Source organism: Megalopta genalis, chromosome 15 (genome assembly GCF_051020955.1).
Source record: "Megalopta genalis isolate 19385.01 chromosome 15, iyMegGena1_principal, whole genome shotgun sequence".
NCBI classification, from domain to species: Eukaryota; Metazoa; Arthropoda; class Insecta; order Hymenoptera; family Halictidae; genus Megalopta; species Megalopta genalis.
This window is the reverse complement of record NC_135027.1, coordinates 2,331,536-2,356,349: the sequence shown is the minus strand read 5'-3', so window position 1 is coordinate 2,356,349 and position 24,814 is coordinate 2,331,536. Positions and strand designations below refer to the sequence as shown.

At 43.6% G+C, this 24,814-nt stretch overlaps 2 protein-coding genes across 6 annotated transcripts in view; both read right to left on the bottom strand.

Annotated features, from left to right (window-relative positions):
* Positions 1-8,568, bottom strand: part of LOC117228595 (putative aminopeptidase W07G4.4) — a 32,207-nt gene extending 23,639 nt beyond the window's left edge. Inside the window, exons 1-2 of the mRNA XM_033484429.2 lie at positions 8,418-8,568; positions 1,255-1,536 (exon numbers count right to left, since the gene is read on the bottom strand). Coding sequence (XP_033340320.1) covers positions 1,255-1,536; positions 8,418-8,434 — 299 coding nt within the window. The 5' untranslated portion in view covers positions 8,435-8,568. The remainder of the gene's footprint in view (positions 1-1,254; positions 1,537-8,417) is intronic.
* Positions 8,569-11,117: 2,549 nt separating this feature from the next.
* Positions 11,118-24,814, bottom strand: part of LOC117228486 (sodium-coupled monocarboxylate transporter 1) — an 88,835-nt gene continuing 75,138 nt past the window's right edge. For all 5 annotated transcript variants that reach the window (XM_076526759.1, XM_076526758.1, XM_076526760.1 and 2 more), the window contains 3 exons: positions 23,231-23,382; positions 22,477-22,617; positions 11,118-14,591 (listed from right to left, as the gene is read on the bottom strand). In XM_076526759.1, the coding sequence (XP_076382874.1) occupies positions 13,457-14,591; positions 22,477-22,617; positions 23,231-23,382 (1,428 nt within the window). In that variant the 3' untranslated portion in view covers positions 11,118-13,456. The remainder of the gene's footprint in view (positions 14,592-22,476; positions 22,618-23,230; positions 23,383-24,814) is intronic.

The window sequence follows — 24,814 nt, the reverse complement described above, 5'->3', positions numbered from 1 at the left end:
TTGATACTAGATATCGGGAACGTAGAGAGGCCGGTGCCGCGGCGAGCCGCGTTCGCCGGCGAGGAGAAACGGCGAACAATAGTCAGACACCGTTGTAATCGGAAGCACGCGTGCCCGATAAATTTCGAAACAATTTTCTCCGCGGAGTAATGTTCGCCCGGTAAAACGTTGCCGCACATTTTCGCAACGTTTATTCACGCGGAACACCCTTATCGCGATATAAATTATTGTCGCGACCCGATGGAGATGTTACGTCAGCCTCGAACCGTGCTCGCTTTCTTGTGACAGCGTGCCGTGAATCCATGACAAAGTTAATCACGCCGCTAGACCTCGCCCCCCCCTCCTCCGCCCGCGAAATCTCCTTCCGCGGCTCCGGAGAAACAAGTAGCCCGAGTTTCGTCTAATGATCCGGTTGCCCGATCCGCCGCCAATTAAGCCCGCGCAATTAATAAGCAATTACGCGCGAATTAGCCTCGCCGCGTCCCCGTGGCGCCGCTTTTGTTCAAACTCGCGGGGACAGCGGCGTGCGTTTCGGCGGTGTCGCCGATCATTGATTAATTGCGATTCGATAATGAGTCCAGTGTTATTAAATGGATTCGATTATAATTATCACGGGGCGCGGGTTATTCTGTTATCCGGGACGCCTTCGTCTCGGAATTAATTCAGCGAACACGTGTACTTAATTAGCCGCGATCTTGATTCAATGTTTATTACTAGACCGCGGATATTGTGCATTCGCGGCTTGAATGGACGGATGAAATGTTAAATAGGGAAACGGATCGAATGAAACCGAGGACGTTGATGCAATAATTCCAAACTTGCTAACATTATTTGAGGAAGAAACGAAATTGCATTTGAATACAATTAATGTTCTGCTATCGATGCAAACATTGTTTATTTTGCGCACAGATACACGGACTGTTTCTTACACGTTCGATGAACATTTATTTAGTTCAAACAATTTCATCATTAATTGCCTAATTTCAAACGTTGGCACATTGTATACCGTTTTAAAATCATCTCAGGGAATTCAAGCAGGAATTCGATGATCGCAAAGCTGACAGAATTACTTTTAATTTACCAGGGAGCTGATTTTATACTTTAAGAGAATGATCTACGTCTCTTTTGAAGTTCAGAAAATAATTGTTCGATTTGAAATAGAACGGGCAATGTTGCAACGAATTAATAAACATCGCCTTCGGACCAGGAACATCCGTTTCTGTGAAAAATACATGAAAATAGCTACGAGCTCACCTTTGAACTCCTTTGGTGGCTGCCTCGGCGAAGCTCCTGACATCGTGATAGTCCATATTCAGCGGGCCGGTGGGACTATAAACAAGCCTTTTCGCGGGCAGATTGATGGGTAAAACCGCGCCGATCACGCCTAAAGCAGAATCGATCTGGGCAGCGGCGTACAGCACGGTCCTGAACGGCTCGGGCTCGTCGAAACCCGGCGCGCAGCCTGCCACGAGGATGATGCCATCGTAGTCGCAGCTGCAAATGTTCGTCTCGATTTTCAGCTGGCACGGCATCCATCTGAAAATGAGTCGAATCGCGTTAACGAAACCAAACGCTCGGATCGACACTCCTGTTGGGATTCGTAACATAGTCGCGCATGCATAGTCGTCGAGTGCGGAATATGCGGCGCTATGGCAACGGTGATCTAGAGAACCGGAAGAAGAGGCTTTATGGATCGCGGCTTCAACCCGAGACGCAGGATTAACTCTCCGTGTGGAGCGATTCATCACGCGGACTAAATCTAATTTGCGAGACGCAGCTTCGTCGCCCCTGGAATTTTCGGTGCTTTCGGTATCGCTTAACGCGCTCGCTGCGACGACGCAATCTCGAAAATTCGGCGATATCGATGGAATTTATCGAGATCCCTTGTCCTCGGAGTCGTTTTGCGATTGGAGATTTTAATTCCGAGGTTTTAATCTTCAAAGATTAACCTTTAACTCTCAGCTTTATTCATCGATTTTTCTTCAAAGATTGACCTTTAATTCTCAGCTTTATTCATCGATTTTTCTTCAAAGATTGACCTTTAATTCTCAGCTTTATTCATCAATTTTTCTCAACGTATATAATTTTGAACATACATCATCTAGATTTGTTACTATTTTCGTTGTTCCTAGTGTAATAATTGTTCATTTAACGATATTGCCAAAAATTGATTAATTAGGTGATCATTCAAATAAATTGAATCGAAATGACCCGGTAGGTTGATTAACCCCAATTGGTTAACCCTCATCCGTCCCTTATTTCGTCAGCTCACTTCGTTATTTGGTATCAAATTGATAGCGGTTTGAACATTAATAAAATGGAACGACGAGTAATTAACTTTCAAATCCGAGAATGAAAACTTCAGATGAGGAGAGACAAGGTTTTAACGGAGATTATCCAGGACGTTGAGAAAATAAAGCGATCTATAGCTTTAGTAGATTATTTCTTCAGTATCTGTGCGAAAACCGTGTCAGATTGACGCGAGGACCGAGAGATAATTAAAAATCCTCAACAGCGTTTATTAATTGCGGGAAATTGAGCGACCGAGATCAGCACACGAGCCCGAGCGTTTCCGAAGTGGAATAAATTTTAGAAATCCGCGGTGGAAGAGAATGTCCGTCCGTGTTTAGGTACAATAATTGATCTCCGATCGCGGTGATTAAATTCGGACGTATCGGTTATCCCCCAAATTGCGATTTCTAATAGCAGAACGCTGCGAACGATGAGACCGAGGCGGGAAATATACAGCCCCGATACATTAGAGTTTCCATTAGTGTAAACCCGAAGCTAGACAACCTTTCGGTTCGTATTTACGAGGCAGCTCTAGTTTCAATTAAAGTAATCAAAGTCCAATAACAATTTGAAATTCGCCGTCTCTAATTGTTGTAGATATCGCCACTAATTCCTGCAGCGAGATTAAATCGTCGTCGTAATTTATCGGCTAACGATGCTCGATCGATGAAAGCCGGGGCACGATTCCGTCGGATTGAAATATTTTTAACACTAGGACGACCTGGCTTGGCTCTATCTCGGCTATAAAAAAGAAATCGGAATACTTGAAAGAGTTCGATAATAGCTAATTCGACGAATGGAGGCCTGCGTTGTTGCAGTGACAGGATTTTTCGAACGTTTCTTTGTAACTGCTGCGATAAATCATAAATATGTTTAAAAGCTTATATGTACCTTGTCGATAAAGCATACTCAGACACAAGTTTACATGACATTTATTTTTCATCCGTTTGGCAAGACAAAGCGTAAGTTTGGCCCGAAACTTTCTGAACACCCTGTACAATGTATTTGCATAGTGGCCAACCGTGTTCGTTATGGCAGATAAAACGTTCGGCAGCTAGCGTCCAATAAACACTACAGGTGAGTATAAAAGCGGTATCGATTCACCATCGGAGAGCACAAAGAATGCTTGATAGCCGGCCGGTGCCGATGAAGGAACATTGACACAGCGAACGACTTAAGAGCTGCCTGCGCGAAAGTCTACGGCCAGATCGACGTCGGGACGTTCAAACGATACCTTCCAGCGAGCTACGACGATTCGATACGAATCTCGCGCAACATAAATCCCACGTATTTCCTGAGTGCTTCTGGCTACCGTCGCTAAGTGACCGTTCGATCGGAAGGATCCCCTTAAGATCCACCTTGAAACACGCTCCTGGATGCTCGACTATTTCGTCTTCGATCGAACCGACGATCGTCCGTGTCACTCTGATCAACGACCTAGGCGTTCGTCGTCAAAACTCCTTCCTCAATGTCTTTCTCTTCGTCCGATGCTAAAAGCTGCCGTTCTTTCACTCCATCCGATAACCTTTCTCGGGCCAACTTCATTCACTTCAACCCTCCATGTTCGAATCTTTTTGTATGCGTACAAAAAAGTTCACGTAACGTGCAACTTGGAAATTAACCCCTTAACCTCGAGTTAACTCGAGCGTGCTAAACTGGCCAAATTGTGCACACTCGAGATAATTCGAGCGTCGTTGTACTTTATGTTGCTATAATTTTTCACACTCTAATGCAATCGAGAATTGAAAATAACAATGTGAAAGCAAAAAAAAAAACAATCGTTTTATTGATATTTATCATTTACATGGGATTGTAAGCTATAACAAGTATAAAATATATCCTTTTTCTACTTATCACTTACGACTTATGTCTTTCTTGTGAGCCGCTTTCCGACAGCGTGTTCATATTCAGATTCTGATTCGCTCATTTTTCAATATATATTTTACTAAAATATAATGTAAAATAAAATATAATAAAATATAATAATAATAATAATAATAACAATAATAATAATAACAATAATAATAATAATAATAATAATAATAATAATAATAATAATAATATTCTGAAAATTAGAATTGCAATAAAAATTTTGATTATTTTCGTATTTTTGTAATTTTCTTGCCAAGACAACGTTCTAAATTGTGTTTTTTTACATTAAAAAAAATTGATTCTTTTTGGCCGGCCTTTTTCAAAAAAACTGTGCACACACACACACACACACACACACACACACACACACACACATTAAGGGGTTAATAAGGAAATTAAGGAATTTCAAGAGATCGAATTTTCTTCGGTGTGTAAAGTACAAATTTGAAATCGCGACGCGGACTCGATTACGAAAGAGAAATAGCGGAACATAATATTTTTGCAATATTATGGTTAAAATAAAATTAGAGAGAGTCACGTTGCTTCGTACAGATAATAGTGATTGATAGGTCGTTTAACTAAAGTATCGAAACGAATTGTACAGCTCTATCGAACGCATTTTCGTTCCACGTTCAGATAAAAAAGTTCAGGAACGAGGGTTTTTCTTTTATTTCTTCTCGCCACTCCAACATAAAAATAAAGATAAACTGTTTCGGTAATTGTACGATAAACCAAGCCTTTTAATATTTAAAAGTAATTCGAAGTCATCTGGTACAGTTTTAGGAAAGTCATTGCCTTTTAAAATTTTTTGGAAAATCGTTCAGAAGACCGCTACCTTTCAGAGAACACAAAGGAGTTTCCTTTCAAGTAACGCACCACCGTCCGGAATAAATTGGAAGAACTTTCGGGAACAAATTTCCTGCGTCGAGTAGAAGACGTTCGCAAATGCGGCCACTTCGCAAAGAGTCGTCTAATCATCGAAATCTGTTCGGATCCATCTTGGAATCAAATTCGAAGGGATTCCGGAGAAGAGTTCCATTTAGATGCACAATGCGCCGCGACGTCCGCAGACATCAATTTTTCGTCGTAACACCGGAAGTTCCGTGGCAGACACGCGAAAGTATGTTGCTCGGTTGTCCCGGCAAAAGTTTCGCGTCCTCGGAGTCGCGTTTCAAGGTGAGAACCTTAACATCTCCCGGAAGCACCCACAGCGAGGAGGCAACGTGGGACGAGAACGTGGAAGAAGAAGAAGAAGAAGAAGAAGTAGAAGAAGTAGAAGAAGAAAAAGAAGAAGAAGAAGAAGAAGAATTCATCCGAAAGTTGCCGGAAAGAAAATTGGAGATTTCGTTTTCGCGCAAATTACTTTGGAATTCCTCGAGTCGCGGCACCGCCGCGGCGGCGCGGCGCACGGTGGCTTTTTAAGAGAATCCCCGTTTCGTTTCCCGTGGAGCGAATCCCGCGCGACCGGCTCCCGTCGTCGGCGAAACAAACTTTTCCTCGAGATATCCGCGCGTGGCCCGGCGAAACAGCGCCCGTTTGCCCAGGGGGCACGCCCCCGCTCTATCTTTTTCCGTGGGAGGGCAAGTTTCGCGACCGGATCCGTCCCGCGGGTCGAGACGTTCAACTGCGCTCGCGCTCGCGCTTCCCTTCCATTTCACCTGCATTTATTACGCTCTTATCTCGTCTGTCGATTACTCGGGACCGATGGCCGTCGCCGAACGCTGCAACTTGCGCGGAAATTTTATGCGCCCTGCGCTCGTCACTGCCAGCTATTCCGGGCTTTACTCTGCTCTGTCTTAAACTGCTGTTTCTGTACACGTATTTTTCCGAAGAGTCGTTCCTATGTAATTCGTTCTTAAAATGTTTACTAAAATTGTTTATTAACTAGTTAGTAACTGTGGTGTTTCACTGTACAGCGAATGTTCGCAATTTATTTCCTTGGACACTTTACTGCAACCCTTGAAATTATATTTAATATTATATTTAATATATATATATAATATATATAATATAATATTAATATAATATAATATAATATAATATAATATAATATAATATAATATAATATAATATAATATAATATAATATAATATAATATAATATAATATAATATAATATAATATAATATAATATAATATAATATAATATAATATAATATAATATATTTAATATTATTATTAATAATATTATCATTTAATACTGTGTTTAGATCGGGCATTTTGCCATCGAATAAATTCGATATACAGTAATCTCTCTCTAATCGACGCTCAAATTGTCCAAAAAAATGGACAATTTCGGGAAGAGGAGATACGATTATTCGAGCCTTGCAACTCGTTTCTATAGTTACCAATTGTCAACGATTCTAGAAACGAGCCGCGATACTCGAATAATCGTATCTCCTCTTCGCAAATTGTCCATTTTTGTGGACAACCTGAGCGTCAATTAGGGAGACATTACTGTACTTTCTTCTAGACGCTCGATTAAAAATGATGAAATTGTGGATTGCATATGTTCCGTGTTTCAATTGCGAATTATTTACTATTTATTATCTACGTCCACGGTCTAATTATTGAAGCTTCGATCTATAGTCTTCGTAAATATACGACTTTCTGTCGTAGAGTTTTTGCGTAACTAAATCTCGACAGCGTTTCGGTATAAGGATTAATTAACAGGGCCCTTACGCGTGCCGCAATAAGATGCTTAATAGGGAAACTAAGTTACTTGGTACTACGATGTTGGGTATTTGCATAAACAGGCCCGCGCAGCGGAAGGAAACACGAAAACTTAAACGATATAGAGGTCGATGCAACAGGGCGGAAACTGGCGATGCAGTTTTGGAAAATATATATATGTACATATATATCGCGTGTATTCATCATCGGCTAACAAGGCGCCGAGTGCGATTCTTCACGCGAAGTCAGCCGGAATAGCAAAATAGATCTGCGCTCGCGGGGAATTTGGTTCGTTAGAAAATCGACCGGCTGAGCGACTTTAAACCGGTCGGTGTATAATTCCGTGCGGCACCGCAGCGATTTAATTCTCTCCGCCGGCCGCGCGTCAAAGCTTGTTTAACAAAGTAGTACACGGTCTCCTCTAGAGGAAGATTCATCCGCTAAAATTCACTGACCAGGCAACGGCAATTAGACCGACGATGCGTGCACGAAATTTCTGTTTCCACAGAAATGGCCGCCGGTTCATAGACGAAAACGCCGAAAGTGCGAAAGACAAACGCCGAAAATTCATCTCGCGAGATATCAAAATTTATAGGCAATTTCGCGGCATCCGAAATTAAACGAAATTCTATTTCGTGGACCACGTGGCGGATCATTGATAAAACGACGATGTATTTCATCGGACATTTTCGTTTCGAAACTTTTCAACTTTCCGCGGTGTAATGGAAAACTTTTAATTGATTGCTAATTCGCCGGCCGTATCAATCAAAATTAAACGAGAACCATCCACGCCGATTTAAAAGGGCGTGAATTGCGATACAATTCACGTCATCATCCGCAAATAGATAAAAACAGCTGGACCGACACAGCCGAGCGGATGCGAGAAGTTCAATATTTATCGCGATCGCAACCGAAAGCACCCGCATGGGAGCTCAAATATTAATTAATTGTTTAACGCTCCCTTCTTCGGCGTTAACTCTTAAAATGCAGCGCGTTTAGACGGAATATCGGTTCGGTCAGCTTGAAACGAAGTGAACTGTTTCGATACATACATAATATTTATCATTAAAATATATATCGAACAGGAAAATCTTCCGGTATATAAAATATTGGCACGCTGTGAATTATAGTATGGTACATTCGGTGGTTAGTACGAAAACCGCGCATGCGCGGGAGCCACTATCCAAGAGAAGCAACAAGATAGATTTAAATGTACCGATTCCGATAGAATCTTTCAGCTTTTAACAATTTTACATGGTTATTCTAAAAAGACTCCCCAATTTTCCAATGGTAAGATGAAAATATCGCGTCGATAATGCTTTCGTGTGTGACAAAACACGCCTAAAATCATATCGCGCATTACTTACATTATTATTCTACTAACGAAACTGCAAAGAACGTACCAAGTGCAAGATAACCACAAAACTCAATTACATTGAACATTCTAAAAATCGGGAGAGAATAACTACCGACCCGAAGATCCACTGAAAACCATCCCAATTCCAAAAGCAAACGGAAGAAACGTGGATCATGGCACGCTTGAAACTTGAACGGTTTTACATTGCTACGAACTACGGTTACCTCGACTCGACTGCCATGTTGCTGGCTGGGACATCGGTCTAAGGTTCGTCGAAGAAAGAACCGGGACTCTGAGAACACAGGATGACAGATCTTCGTAGCTCGTGATCGGGAGATCGTTGGAACCGAGAGGGATGTTCCTGGTCACCGGAAACAGACAGCATAAAAACGAGCATCGACCCATCGATGTCCGCTGTTTCCTTCAGGCTGGATCGATCGTAGCGCCACGGATCCCCTAAGCTTCCTGTTCGGCGCGAACTGCGACGCTGCGGTGCAGTGTGTTGGCGGATCACGATGGATCAGTGCGCGACGTTGTGTTCGGTTTCCGCGGGGTGGGGGGGTTCTACTGACAGTGCCTCGCGAGACTGTGCGTCAACAGGTGACCGTTTCCCGTTTCCGTTTCAACGATTTGTCACCTGGCGATAGCGACATTTACACGAGCGTTTTTTGGCGGACTTCCTGATTCATCGACACCTGGCAGACCTAACCAACGACGAACGAAGTTCAACAGCGACCTACACCGCGAACAATTTCGCATTTCATCAGCCTTTCGTTCTTCGGATGGTAAGCAGATACAACGTCCAATCTTATTATATGTATATGTATATGTATATGCGCGTACCTTTATCGGTCGCCAGAAGTTTGCCGGGCGATTTCAGGCGCGCGATTCCTTCGCACAATGCGAAGTCGGCGACTAGAGGCGCCGCTTGGCGTCTGGACGTGGAACTATAATCAGCACTGCTACGCGTCACTAGTGAATGCAAATTTTCACGCTTCTTCTGGGCGTGATTAACGAAGCATTGGGTGGCATCAGCTAATATTCTTAGATATTCTGGAACTGTGGAACTATTATTATTTGAGATAGATTTTGCAGAAGCTTTTTTCAATATTCTTTCGCGTTTGATTCGTCCTTTTAGCTACTATTTGTATACACATTTTTGGTTATTCTTTCGTATTTAATGCATCCCTTTGGCTACTATTTATATACATATTTTTAGTTATTCTTTCGTATTTAATGCATCCCTTTGGCTACTATTTGTGTACACATTTTTGGTTATTCTTTTGTATTTAATTCATCCCTTTGGCTACTATTTTTATACATATTTTTAGTTATTCTTTTGTATTTAATTCATCCCTTAAGTTACTATTTGTATACACATTTTTGGTTATTCTTTTGTATTTAATTCATCCCCCCCTCCCCTTAAGTTACTATTTATATACACATGCTTGGTTATTCTTTTGTATTTAATTCATCCTTCGAACTACTATTTATATACATACTTTTGGTTATTCTTTGGTATTTAATCCATCCCTTAAGCTACTATTTATATACATATTTTTAGTTATTCTTTCGCATTTAATCCATCCCTTTAGCTACTATTTGTATATACATTTTTTATTATTCTGCTGTATTTAATTCATCCCTGAAGCTATAATACTATTTGCACACTTTCGCACAATCTATCGTGTTCAATTCTCTCCGCGAGCATCGTGCCCGTATTTTTGCAACGAAAACAATGCAAATAAGTGAGATCCGCACCGCGCAAGAAGCTTTCCCCGATCAAATTGGTCGCGTGCGGTTGCGAAGGTGGTCGTATCACGCCCACCGAAGAAGTTTCCGGTGATTTTGACGAATGGCTGATTTCCAGCGGTTCGGCGAGACCGACACGAATTCGATTCCTCGATCGCGACACTGAATTTGCAAGTTTAAATTTATCGAACCGCCGAGAGCGATAGATTTGCGGCCGGCAAACTTTCCCGAAAGTTCACCGATAGTTGTCCGATTTAAAGCGCGGTAGATTGATGGAAATTCGCGGTCTGCTTATCCGATAGGCGAGCGCTCGTCGTCTCTTAATCATCGTTTAATCAAATTCATCGCCCCTGGATTGATCTCGGCGAGATTGATCCCCGATCCGCCCGCGCGATTATTATACGCGCCTCAACTGTCGGCGCCCGACGACCGACTTGTCTGATCCGTGAACGGATCCGATCTGTGTCGCTCATCGAAGAACCTGAATATCCGATCCTACCGATAAACGCGACAAGACTATCGTTCCTAATTTGAATACCCGCGCCGTGACGCGATCGCGTGGATCGCGATCGCCTCGAATCAATCCGCAAAATTGCCGGCAATTTAGCCGATCAAAGGACAACTTCAAAGTCGACGATTTTCAACTTAATTACGCAGATACGGAGCCCACCTTGACAATGTATTTATACTGAATTTCAGACAATTCGACATCAATTTTTAAGATTTGTTTCTTATCAAATTAAAAGTCCCATAACATATTTTTCTCATTTGTGCGATTCTTGAACGAAGGAGAACCATTGCGAAGCTTTTATTTATTTCTAAGATCCACGATTATAAAATTAACTGCCCACCTGTTCTCCAGCTGATAAATCTTAACGTTCTCCCTAGAACTTCGCGAAACTCGGAGTCTTCTCGCGTTGTTGGCTACAACAGAAATTCAAGAACTCAAAACTTGAATTCGTCGGAAGCATCCTGGAGCCATTTCACTAATTCCGCTGTATCTGTTGTTAAATCTTTTAGTTTGTCGTGTTTATTTCTTCCGGATTATGTGAATTTCATTCGCGTGTGATTCAAACGTATCTGACAGCCCGTGAATAAACAATAACTTGCACGCTTTTCATGCAAATTCATTTTCGTAGAGGCAGGGATCGTGCGGAAGAAAAGACGAGGTGTTCAACTCAACACTTATAAAACGTGATATATTTGTATGCAAAAGGGTTCGGGGGAGGGGAGAACAAAATAAATATTCACAGATCGTTCGTAATTCTAGCTCGTAACGCCGCTGCTATTCGCTACTCTTTATAAAAATAATCGCTATACTCTAGGAAGTATAAAACTTACTTAATATCGTAATGGAGCCCCGACAATGGCGGGGACACTTTGAGGCACACGCATACAATGCACAGACACGCTCCGTTCCAGACGCAAAAAATCATTAATTCCGAGGCGACTCTGACCTTAAGGTCAGATCCGAGGCTCGCGCGGATCCACGGCGCATCGATAGTTCTTCGCGTCCTTATCTCGGCCTTCCTCGCAATCCTATCACGATTCAATACTTTCATTACAACGCTAACAAACGCCGGGGCCGGGTCCCGACCATGTCGCCGGATCGCTGGCTGCTCGAATCAGCGTCTCCGTTATCCGAACGACGTCGAAATGTCAACCTACTTAACGGGCCTTGTATCGCTTGAAAATGGAATCCGCGGGTCGTGAAAGAGACCGAATTGCTTTCAGCCACGCTCTTCGATTTATCATTCGCGACGCCGGCGGACTTTAAATACCGAGATTTATGCTGCGAGCAACCCCCTTCTCCGAGCGAGAAGATTCCCGCGTATTCCTTCGGAAATACGTACAACCGAACGAGAACGTCGCGAGCCGATCGCCAATTTAACCCGAGACAGTCGGGTAAAATAAAACGAACTCGCGAATTTAACGTTCGTGCCGGCGATCGGTCGACGCTGTCGGGGCCCAGCCACGGCTTAGAACAATGAGTATTTCACGCGCGAGTGTACGTATAACGTACAGTGTGTCCGTATGGCAATATTTGCGAGCGTAATGCCTTCCTAAAAAAGAAGTCGTCGGGAGGGCTCGCAAATGTCGGGCAAAGTTCCGCGAACTCGAAACTACGTTTTCTTAAGTGCTCCGCGTACGAAGTTCGTCGATCGAAGTGAAGGTGGCCGTCAGTCTCGTGACCCGAGAGAGAGAGAGAGAGAGAGAGAGAGAAAGAGAGAGAGAGAAAAACAGCAGGAAGAAAGGGCTCGGGTCTCTGAAATCGAGTCGAGGATAGTTGCAGTTGCATTCGCGATGCGCCAATAAATGCCATCGTTTCCGTATTGGCTGCATCTAGGCGAGGAAGACCCTTGGAAAAAATGACTGAGCTGCTTCCGCCCTGGTGGAATCTATTCGATCAAACGAATCGAGTTCGTTATCACGCTGCGGATCTTTACGGGCGTTCCCTTTTCAACCGTTCTATGGAACAATTTCTTCCTATCGGGGTATTTCTCTCGGTGCCATAAGCGCATGGAGATCCACGACACACAGGCAAATACAATGATACAAACTCGTCCTGTTTAAACGAAACATTAACCGCGCAGCCGGACATGCTCGACGTTCATGCGAAGTACAGTACTCGAAAATTCGACGCTGCTTCGTGGAAGGATTTGAACATCCGTTTTTTCTGGAAGCATCGAAAAAGCATTTTACTATATCATCGTGCTACTTAAGCGTCATTATAATTTTTACATAACGATAGATAGTTGATTAAGTATTCAGTAAACGATCTAGAACGTTCACTATTCTATCGATACCTTTTTTTCTCTAAACATTACTAGATCCTTCTATATGCCTGTCTAACAACTACACGATACTATCGTTAACTTTGGCTGAACGTTCGGATAATTGTTTCGATCGAGTATTTTTTGCTAGAAGCTCCGCCTGCTGGTAAGATTAATTAAGATGGGTCGTGCTCAAGCGCGTATGTCACGTTCCCGAGCCTATCTTTGTACTGCCGTTTACCCTGTGTCGTGCTCGAACGGTTCCAATCGGAACTGTTCTCTTAGAAGTACAGGAATCGCCTGGCCGACCGATTCCGGGGCCAGTGGGCGTCGCCGGAACTGCCGGTGGGCGGGGCCGGTGGCATTTCAATGCGCGGAGTGGTTATTCCATGCGTTCACGTGACACTTGCGCCTGCGCGACGCTGTCCAAAATCTTTCTGGCCCGACTACGGTCCTCTGAAGCGACCTTGTAAGTTAAGAAAGATCTCTACGGTGAACTGTGACTAACCCGATCCGAGTTCCTGCGAGTTACGCAGAATCTAACGATTCGAGAATCTGGCCTGGCTACGTTCGGACAAACGGGGGAAGATGATGAGCATTCTAAGAGTTAAAGGGGGGGACTAATTATCGAATCCCAATGGTACCGACGAACTTGTACAGCCGACTACGCACAGAATCACCTGATCACCCAAGTCACCTTCGCGAATCACAGCCAAGGTGTTCTTCCGTCGTCCAGCTCACAGCCTGGTGCCTTTGTTGACCTCGTTGGTCACGTCCAGGGATACCGTCTTCAAGGCGTTCAGCTTCTCGATGTAGCCGTTGTCGATGCGAAGCTTGCCGTTCTCGTCCAGGGTCCCTTGGAACGTCTTCTCCGCGCCTCCGTTCGCTATGGAGATCACAGAAGACGCCGAGGTGGTGTTCATGTTGTTGTGCTCGTTCTGCAGCCTGGTGCTGCTCGCGTACAGTCTTCTTCTTCCTGGGAAGAAGCGCGAGAGCTTCACTGCTAGCGGATGAAGCAGATGCTCCTCGTACATGTCCGCTTGAGAGTCGGCGGTGATCAGACTGACGATTATGCCGACCAGCACTGTGGTCAGGCTGCCGATCAGAGCATAGTACATGTAGGTGATGCTGTAGATAAAATGAAGGGCACCGGTAGGTTCACTGGGCACGCTGTTGGGTACCAAGCTCTCGGTTTTGTTGAGGAAACTGGGGCTGGTGTACCACGCGTTGCCTGGCTGAGTGATCCACGGGGAGAACGTGTCATTGTGACAGTTCTCCGTTGATAGAGGCAGCGTCTCGACCGTGTTGCTCACCGTCAAGTGTCCGAATGTGATCCAAAGGGTCGTTATGTGGCTGAAGATCATGCCAGCCGCCGCGCCCTTCCAGTTGGCGCAAGGTACCAACATGGCCAGCAAGAAGACACCCAGCAGTGGACCGGAGGTGGCCGAGGTCATCAGCATCGACGACTCGATCACGCCGGACAGCATTGCTACCAGGAAACTGATGCCCACTATCAAAATTCCATAGATCACGCTGATCACCTTGATGAAGTGCAGCTGCTGGTGGTCCTTCAGGTTCCTCAGCGACGGTATCTGGCCCAGGAAGTCCTCGAAGGTCACCGTGGCGAGGGAGTTCAGGTTCGACACTGCCAACGTCAGCGCACTGTTGAACAACGTTGCCATAACTAGCCCCAGAAGACCCGGCATGTTCATAAACTTGTCCTCCACGTAGAATGGCACGATCTCGTCGAATTTGGAGATGTAGCCGAGAGTCAGCGGGTCGCAGTCGGCGTAGTTGGAGAAGATCACCATTCCCACCACCCAGGACAGCGAGAACAGCACGAAGATGATGGGCATGTTGGCCATCATCGTCCTGGAAAGAAGGTCTCAATTGAAATAATCGTATTCCTTGAAAAACGGTGCGATCGTTGTCAGAAGTCGTGACAAAATGGCAGTGTAGTCTAGTTGGAGGCTTTGGTGTGTGTTGATGAATCATGCGACGATTGCTCGATAATTTCAACTATATCATGTTTCCGTTTCCGATGAACGCCCAAGTTCGCAAGGAAATCAAATTTTTATGGCGCTCCGCATGTGACAAAGCTTTTCGAAGAGGACAAGCCCCATCTCTCCCCCCTCCGTCGCATATGGAATTCTGTAAACTAATCTTTAAATGCGGAACACAAACGTACGCGATCGATTCGGAGCGGACGATTAATTATATAAAGGAAGATTCGATAGCGTCGCGCTCGGAGGCTCGAACAAATCGGATTGGTTCTCTCTAAGGGAGCAAGCAGTTCCCGCTTGTAACAGCGGGGACCGTATGTCCTTTTTCCATACTCCACTTGATACTGTTGACCTTACGGCACACCGACTGGCTGCCACCGAAAGTTTGGCACTCTGCCATTTAACCCCGCCCGCTCTTTCTCTCTCTCTCTCTCTCTCTCTCTCTCTCTCTCTCTCTATCTCTCTTTCTTTCGGGGGAAGCGCAGCCATTGATTACGTGGTAACGGGAAGTGCGGCTGGAATTTCGCGAATCGGCGAGCGTTCGAACGTTAGTTCTTGTTTAAACATTCGCTGTGCATACTCATTACACGTGCCGATGAGTAATTTACCTTTTTGCCGGATCCCTTGCCCGACCGATTTTTCATGCGACTGCACCAGTCGTTAATCATTCGCCGGATGGGGAGGGCGCGCTGTGCTCGAAGCCTCCATTAAATGTTCACACGTTTTCGACTGATCACGCAAAACCTAAACTCCTGTCCCAAAATCCGCTGTGAAACAACAGTTTTCTGTTGCATCTAACATTTAACCGAATTTTTAGTAGTCCCTAAATTCGGTCCAATTTATAACTTCTGGTAAGGTAAGAGTACCTATTATGGAACGCTTTTCTGGGGGGGGGGGGGATACTATCTATCTAATTTTTATTGTATTATTTGTGCCACTGTTTCCGGAAGGGGACACAATTCAGGCGGCGTTTCATAATAGGAAATATTTCTCCGAGGTATGCAGAGTTTGTTGAAACAACATTTTTTGGCAGAAAGTAGAGAGTGTAAGTTTCTCCGGATAATTTCTGTTCTGTCGCATACGCGATGAAACCGTTTTCGAAAAGGAAATGCTTCGCGCGGAGGAAATGGATTTTCCGACACCGCTTTTCGCCACAGGCGATTTTCCGGGGGAAAACGCGAGTCCACGCGGCGGTTTAATCTGAAATCACCGCGACAAGCGTCCCTTCCCGATGCAATAAAGCCGCGGATCGTGCGATGAAGCGTGTCCCGCGTGACATTACGCTCGCGATTACAATCCAATAAAACCGCATCCGCGTGGACGTTTTTATCGCATCGTGACGTGATTATATTCTAATAAAAACCGATTCGGCGAAATGTTCTCATCGTGACACAGCGCGACAGTTTCAACGTGCACGACTCTCTGGCAGTCGGACTTTGTTAACAATTTCAGGATAATATGATTTTCAACGATTTTTTCCTGGTAAAACATATACACTTTCTTGCGAAACGTGTACCGTGTTCAGTAGTACATATATTTAGCCACTTTCAGTAATTTTACTGTTGGGGAAATTGTCAAAAATGACTGAGCGACAGCTTTCCTCCCGAAAAACGCTTATATGAACAGTAATGTCTCTCTAATTGACGCCCAGATTGACCACAAAAATGGACAATTTGGGAAGAGGAGATACGATAATTCGAGGCTTGCGGTTTATTTTTATAGTTATAAATTGTCCATAATTATAAAAACGAGCCGCATCTTTTCTAACAGATGGGCTGAAAAGAATTGCTTTTTCACAAATCGGAGGTCTTGTAACTCAAATTTAAGATTTTTCTATGTTCGAACAATTCGTTCTACGTGATTTAAAGAAGAATCTTCATTGACAAACTTCTTTGCTTGTCTACTAGATAAAATTATGTATCAACAAAACGTTCGCGAATTTATGTCTTCGCAGCATCAAGTTCTAGGAGACAAGCTGTAGCTCAGCCGTTTTCGAAGATTTTGCGACCAAAAAATTGCTACAAATAGTGCAGTATATCTACTTTTCAATGACGTAATCGTTTGAGAAAAATGTTCTCCAATGTCTTCAAAAAGAATTCCTAAATCCGCGCCTCTCTCGGACAATTAACTAGGCATGACCCTCCAATAAACGTTCGCCGCTTCAAAGGTTCCATGGACATTTTCGTCGTCGATATTTCCCCCCGTAAAGAGGTTGAAATAAACTGTTTCCGATCGTTGCAGAGTAGTTTTCCCTTTTTCGTCGGCGATCGCAACCTCTGGGGATTCGAAGTGACGGGAAAACTGTAGCGCATGGATGGCGAATACCGCGATTTTTTCTCGTTTACTGGTTTTTCGAGTGGCTGATAAGCGGACCGTGTAGACTAACGGTGCTCCTTTCCGCTCGGATCTTTCAGCTTCGGCCGGCATTGTATGCTGCGAACCACTCGGCGAATTATGTCCGATCGCCCCGCAGAAACGCCTCGCTTTTTCAGAGCGGGTGGTCGATGGTGAAACGCGAGTCCGTTTCTGACTTAACCCTTTGCCGCTCCCACTTAAAGGCTCACTGCAGCGAGACAGGACGACCGCGTTTTTATAAATGGACATTTAAATTGATCACGCCCGTGCGGAATTTTATGCCTAGCCGATGAAAAAGAAATCCTAAAAAGCAAACTATAAGAGTCATCGTTGAAATTATTTTTTTATTCGATCCTTGATAAATGTGTGCATAAAATAATCTATTCACCTAATTGTTACACTTGGCGTTTCAATCACGCAACAATACAATATTCAATATATCAGTAGATATTCAGATTCCGAGCGCCTTGGAGCGTTGGGTGCGGCGAAAGGGTTAGAAAGAGAAATCATAAAAAGGAAACTATAAGAGTCGTCGTTGAAATTATTTTTTTATCCGATTAGTGATAAATGTGTGCATAAAATTATCTATTCACCTAATTGTTACACTTGGCGTTTCAATCACGCAACAATACAATATTCAATATATATCAGTAGACATTTAGATTTTGAGTGCTTTTGAGCGTTGGGTGCGGCAAAGGGTTAACACACGCGCGCCGCCTATCCGAGAAAATCGAGGATCTTAGGAAGATCTGTTAAGAATAAATTCTCGATGGCACGTGAAAATTATTTACGCTGTTATTCGGTGCTTAGAACATTTCGAACCAGCTGCGGTTAAATCTGCGTAATGGCAGTTTATTTAACCGTGAAGAACTACGAATGAAAGTTTGTATTCCGCATGGAATGATGTGACGGGCCATTGACCACGTAAACCATTTCGCTGGTTCGAATATAAGTTCAAAGAACGTGCGCGCGCGTTCAAAGTTAGCGGCCCCGAAAGGACTTTCGAACAAAAATCGGCGAAACTTCCTGGCGAGAACCGCGAAAATGCAGGGGCCAATACGGTTCGATTTGGGTCGGAAACTCGAAAGCAGTAAAAATACGAAAAACCGTGTAGACGTGCTCTCGATTTCGAGCACGGCTCTCGGCAGCTTCCCCTAGCGTTCGAAAGGGGGTTGCGGCGAGTGACCGGTCTGAGACGATCGATCCGAGGGCAAACAGGAGCCGTGGATCGAGAAACGATCGCGACTCCCCGCTGTTTGTCCCGGGATTTCGATAAACCAGGAGGGGAAGCCGATTACCGGCCAATCAGAAATGAAAATAACGGGCAGATAAGTGTTACGATTTGCATAATGCGGAGAGCGGTTGCTGGTTATCATGCGGCGTCACGCGACGCATGCTGCTGGATCATAATAATGGCCGATAAGACAGCCGTGCGCGCGGTTATGGCAAAAAATTGCGCGTCTCTCTCTCGGGGCGGCGCGCGGCGTGACGATGACTCACTCGCTCGTGACTGGCCCCACGATTGACCCCTTAATTGAAAACGTGTCCCCCGACTGTCGCCCGAGCCACGCGGAATCGTCCAGGATCGAGGGAAACGCGATCGAGAACGGGAACGATCGAGACGATCCCCAGATTCACCGCGAAACGGTTGATTCCGTGTACGGGATCGTTAAGTAGAATTAATTGCCGTGCTCGTGACCGTTCTCATTGCTTGATCGTTGCTCCGGTTTAATCTCACGGTTGCGCGGCATACTAATCGTTTTCTTCGGATATCAACGTGGTAATAATTTCTTTTTTTATTGCAAATCGGTAAATAATTCCTCTGACCAGGTGTCGTTAATTTTTACATCCCCTGCGTTAGCAAAGTAATTCTTGGCCCAAGCAGATGGCGATTAAACGTTACACCCCTCGTATTATATTAAGAAATTGCCAATATACAAAGAGGTATATTAATAAAGTCCGTATTCTTGCACGTCCAATCAATAATTTGCCATGTAAGTGCGAATAAAATGTAAGCACACTGAGTTGGCCATTATTCGAATTGTTATTCGAATAAAAATCTTCGTCTAAGATCATTATCGAAATGGATTCTTTTTATTCGAATAACAATTATTCATTGGGCCTCGTAAATTGTTCTATTTATTTATTCGAACGGAGATCGTAAAAGTATTCGAATAACAATGCGAACAACTGTTTCATAAGAATATAAAAATATCGTATAAATATACGAATATATTCGGGATCGGTCCGATTTCAATTGTTACTGTTAGAAAGCCTGTGAACGTCTTCTTCTAAAATTTCATTCGAAGAGTTCGTTTCTTCAGTGCATTATTTTACCCAGGAAAGTGCAACGCGTAAGCGCGTTCGCGTTTCAAAAAGTGTCGGCAAATTGCATTCGTCTATCTGCTTTGTCTGCTATTGTTTGTCGCGCGCAACAAATGTATTATTATCGTAATTATTATTAAAATGAGAGACACGGTTGTATAACCGTTATTGGATAAGGAATCGTGAACGACTTCCGTTTCTGTTGCCCGAGTCAACGGCGGCTGTTGCAGTCGCGAAGCTTCGCTATCGGTTCGAACGTACCATTAGAGTTCACATTGTTAAGAATTATCGCCATTACGATTGTGCAAATATGTTTTTTCTGAAATTTTTAACGGCCTATCTTCACCGCGCTTCCGCGAGCTGCACCGCGGCTTACGTAACGAACAAATTCCGGCAAATTCTTTGAAAAACATTCGCGGAAGCTCGCGCAAATATTGTAAAATTAAACTTCAATTAGGAACGCAATTTTCATTGTTTCCAAAAGACTTTCGATGATTTCGTTCCCGTCGTATCCGGTGCACGTGACTACTATATTGCCAGCGCAGACTCTGCACCGAGTTCGCCGCGTTTACTGCGCTCATAAAGCGTACAATACCTCGCGCGCATTTTATTAACGTTCATCGCTGCAACGGCGCATCAACCTCTTGTCCTAAACTCGGTTTGCCCGCGAAGCAGTGAACACGTTATAAAGGTCTAAACAAAAAAATAATGAAACGAAAGTGTCGTTATTCCTCACGCGATCCTCAACAGTCAGCTTCATCAAGATATTCTACAGTTCTCATCTATTTTCCTTAAATTTGTTCCATCGCGTTTTTCTCGAAATCGTATGCGATCGACGATTATATGCAATCGAAGACCTTTCTGCAAAATATTAACACCTTCTCAAACCGACTAACTTTCTTCAAATTTCTTTCTTTATCATATCTATTCACAAAACCGATTTCAATGAAATTCTCGGCATGTATATAAGCATGTATTAAATTTTCGTTACACATTATCATAGAACATCATTGTTTCATTTTTCCATTATTTCGATCAATTGCGATCTAACAAAATCTGTGTACACTCATTCCCTGGGAAACTGGTCGGTCTAACGTATCCAAAAAAATTCAAGTCATTTCGACCAATTTTAGAAAAGTTATTCCGTTTGAAACGGTGTTCGCGCACACGTGTAAAACTTTAACGAGTACGATTCTGCTGCAAAACGAAGCTGCTCGCGTTTTCACGCGAGGATCTAAATAGCAAATAAACAGAACGTGAAGGGAGGGACTCGGCGCAGGAAGGTCCGGCAAAATATCTGCGAGCCAAACGGGCAAAAACTTTTTCAACCGACACGCGTTTTGCGTGAGCTCGCCAAAGTCTGTTCCGACGGTGGCAAACGGTCACTTAGGATTCGCGCAGCCAATTCTCGTTACTTCGGGGGTGGGTCGACTACTGCCGAAAAACGGGGACAATGGCGGTCGTAAGAACCGGCATGGCCAGTGGGCTTCGCGGGGTTCGCTCTAATCCGCGGTTTTTCCGCGAATAAACTGCGGCTGCGATTTTCTTGGTCCAGAAGCGAACGAGCGCGGCGCCGTTACCGCCGACTTTATCAGCGCGACACTTGTTTACATATCAGACGCGTAAAATGCTAATCCCGTGCGTGCTCCGAAGCCGTGCCGTGCTTCCGGATATTTCTTTATCCGCCGGCCCGAAAACCGTGCAATTTCAGTGCAAATTGCGGATTGGCCGGCAAATCTCAGGGCAACGCTGACCTCGCCGTTTCCAGCCTGAATTTTGGCCTGCCGTTAATTCAGCGCGATTTTTCCGCCGGGATTACGTGGATTAACCCGGTGACGGGTGATCGTTTTGATAATCGTGCAATTGATGATGGCTAGGAACTTCCTCGGATTCATTTATCAATTTTCTTAACTGTTCTTTTCGACCAGTTTGCTGTTCTCGACGACTATACCGGCTATAACGCGAAACGTTGCCGTTTTCTTCGTGACGAGTATGCTCGTTCAAAAAGCTAACTGGTTAAAAAGTAATTAAGGAAACTGATAAACGATGAAATTAAGTAAACGAATAAATGTTGCATCAAAATTACAAAATGCAACAATCATTTTATTGCAACTTAATTCTTTGTTATAACAGCCGTGCACTTTTCAATGAAATTGCAACAGCTGAGTGATTAAACTGCTACAAGTCGAAAGACCGATCTCTGGTTTTTCATTGGAAAATATTGCAATTGTACGAAAGGCACGAGGGACAAATTTACATTGAAAATGCTGTGGATGTTCCTACGACTTGCATGCGTAGGTGATATGCTTATCTACCAGCAAAGTTTCACGACCATGTGACTCTCGTCATACGCTTGCAATAAGATTTTTAATGTGTCCTTGTGGCGAGCTGACACCGTCAGTTGACTTGCCTGTTTATGGCGATCTTGTACATACGGATTACAAAGCAAAAAAAAATACTGTCACACCATTTTCAAGCTATCAAATTCATTAGAAACGAAATTTTTATATTGAACTCTTGTCGTAATTGAGCGACGATATATAATAACTTGAATCTCGCCGCGCTCTTTACGGCCAATTTAATTGCTTAAACCGATTATTTCTCGCTTCAAATCGTTTTCGCGACGCTCTTGAGCTTTCAGTAATACCTCTGCTTTATTTAAACGCTCCGCTCTTATCGCAGCACGAAAATTGTATCGTAAAAACATATCATGTTGTACCATATTATTATATTGCTTCACCTTTATTTCTTTCTATTTATTTTTATTTCTTTCATTTTTTATCATTTTTATTTTTTACCGTACCCTACGTAACAAAGGATTTTTCCCGTTCACATCAATAAACATCAAGGCACGATTGTAAATTGATTGTTAAGTTCGCGCGCGCGCGATCTTACAGATCGACACGTATAGCCCAAGGACGGTAATTTCTGTGTCTGATGATACGAGGACGAAGGACACGCGAATCGTCTTCCACGGAATTATATTATGAGATGATTGTTCAGCGCGACCTCGACTTTGGCTCCGAAGAACCTGTTCGATGATGCCGATAGATAAAGATTGCGTTAATACTCACTTGACGACCTTCCGCTGACTGGTCATGCTGCAGTACCTCTGCACGAAGTTCTGCTGGCAGCCGAAGATGGACAGGCTCATGAACAGCTGGCCTAAGGTGGCCGACAACGTGGTCACTCGCACCGTTGGGTCCAAATCCATGCTGGAAACAAATATTCTCGATCAGAAACCGAGCACCGGTACAACAATAACGACGCGTCGAAGATCAATTATTTCCCACCCTAATCTAAAGGTACTTTTGATTAACGTTGTTCACTCATCCGTTCAAAGAACAAGTTTGAATTCGTGTCACACAAGTGTCAGATATAATTGTTACAAAGCAATTCGCCGAGTTTGCAATACGAGATTTACATTTACATATTTACAGTTCGGTTAAACGTTCTCTGAACAAGCTAGTCAACAAGCATGTTAATGGACCGATGTTTGCGCGAGTTACGCGAAGCTTTTATGGTTTGTTTCCTAGAAACTTCCTGGAATTTCCTGATTTTGCAATCACGATGGACGGCGAGTCGGCGATCGAATCAAATTATTGTCGATTCGGTTCGAAACATTATGGTTTAACAGATAGCGGATAATAATGAAGTGGACATGAACCAGGAATAGGTTATCGGTTCAGTTGTGAAAGGGTCATTGATTCGAGTATCATTCGAAATGAATCACTGCCGTTCGATCGATCGATAGCCCCGTTATCCAATCCCGTCGTTATCGGATTAGAATTTTTGGGATCGTCGTGATCCGATTGTTTGCACACTTACTTGAAAAAGTCGAGCCGGCCGCGCTCGTACGTCACGTTCATGACCTTATCGATTCCTATATCGGCGGTGCCGCTTGCGACTATCACCAAAGAGACACCGATCATCGTCACGCCTTGTATAACGTCCGAGAGAATGGCTGCTTTCAGTCCTCCCTGGAAAAGAGTGATCGATTGTACGATTACACTTACGTCGCGGTGCTATCAATTAGCACTACTTGCGTCACAGATTCGCGAAAACATTCGTAATCCACGCGAACGATTCATTTTGTTTGCGTTCCGTTCTTCGATACCACAACGTGTGGCCGAACGTTATCTCTTCTCTCTCGTTACGTATTTCGATATAATTTATTAATGAAAGACAGGCCGCGCACAGCGGCTCGGAAACCGGTCATTTACGGAATAAACTCGATTTTTATTAGTATATTTTAGTATATAGTATATAGTATAGTATATATTAGTATATAGTATATTTCTACCACATTGTGTTTTCTCTCTCAAATTACGACCAAGTCTCGAAGTTCGAAGTATCAGATTTTTCGGATAATTTTTCGCGCGAATAAAGCATTTCGAGTGCAGAACTGTAAAATTGGAGTGCAATAAAATAGTTTAATTGTTCCTTAGACAATGCTGAAATGCAAACGGAAACGAAATTATCGTTACAAATTATTGAAGTTGTTTCGATCCTTTTAATGTTAATATATAATTCGACTTCATAATATTTTAGTTGGTGCCGAGACGAATTCAATGATCTATTATACTATAAATTAAAATCTTGAAACAACCGGTCATTTATGGGATAAATAGACTTTCGTATATTTCTACCAAATTGTGTTTTCTCTCTCAAATTACGATCAAGCCTCGAAGTTCGAAGTATCAGATTTTTCGGATGATTTCTCGCGCGAATAAAGAATTTCGAGTGCAGAACTGTAAAATTGGAGTGCAATAAAATAGTTTAATTGTTCCTTAGACAATGCTGAAATGCAAACGGAAACGAAATTATCGTTACAAATTATTGAAGTTGTTTCGATCCTTTTAATGTTAATATATAATTCGACTTCGTAATATTTCAGTTGGTGCCGAGATTAATTCAATGATCTACTATACTATAAATTTAAATCTTGAAACAACGCTGAAATAATTTAAGCCACGGGAGGCGCATTCGCAGACCGCTGTGCGACGGTTTGGGAAATATTGAAAAAATGAAGACCGCAGAATAAAACGGGATATAGAGGGAGATTCGCGATTGTTTGCAAATGTACAGATCACAATGAAACGTGCGGCGTGTCGCGGCGCTTTCAGGTGTTGTTTCCGACCCCCTGTTTACCGAAACTCGTCCCGTATTTGCGATTCTTTCGGTCAGAAATGTGACTCGAACGGGCAAACATCCCGTGTGCTCTCTCGATTTCTCTGAATAATTGATGTACCGTAAATGTGACCCCGTGAACGCGATTTGGAAGTACGGTCGGTCTTCCATCACAGACTATTTCGACCATTCTCCACCTCGCCGTTACGAGGAATCGTTGTTAACAACGAGAATTAAACGCAACGATGTCACTCGTATTTATTACCATATCTCGCTATCACG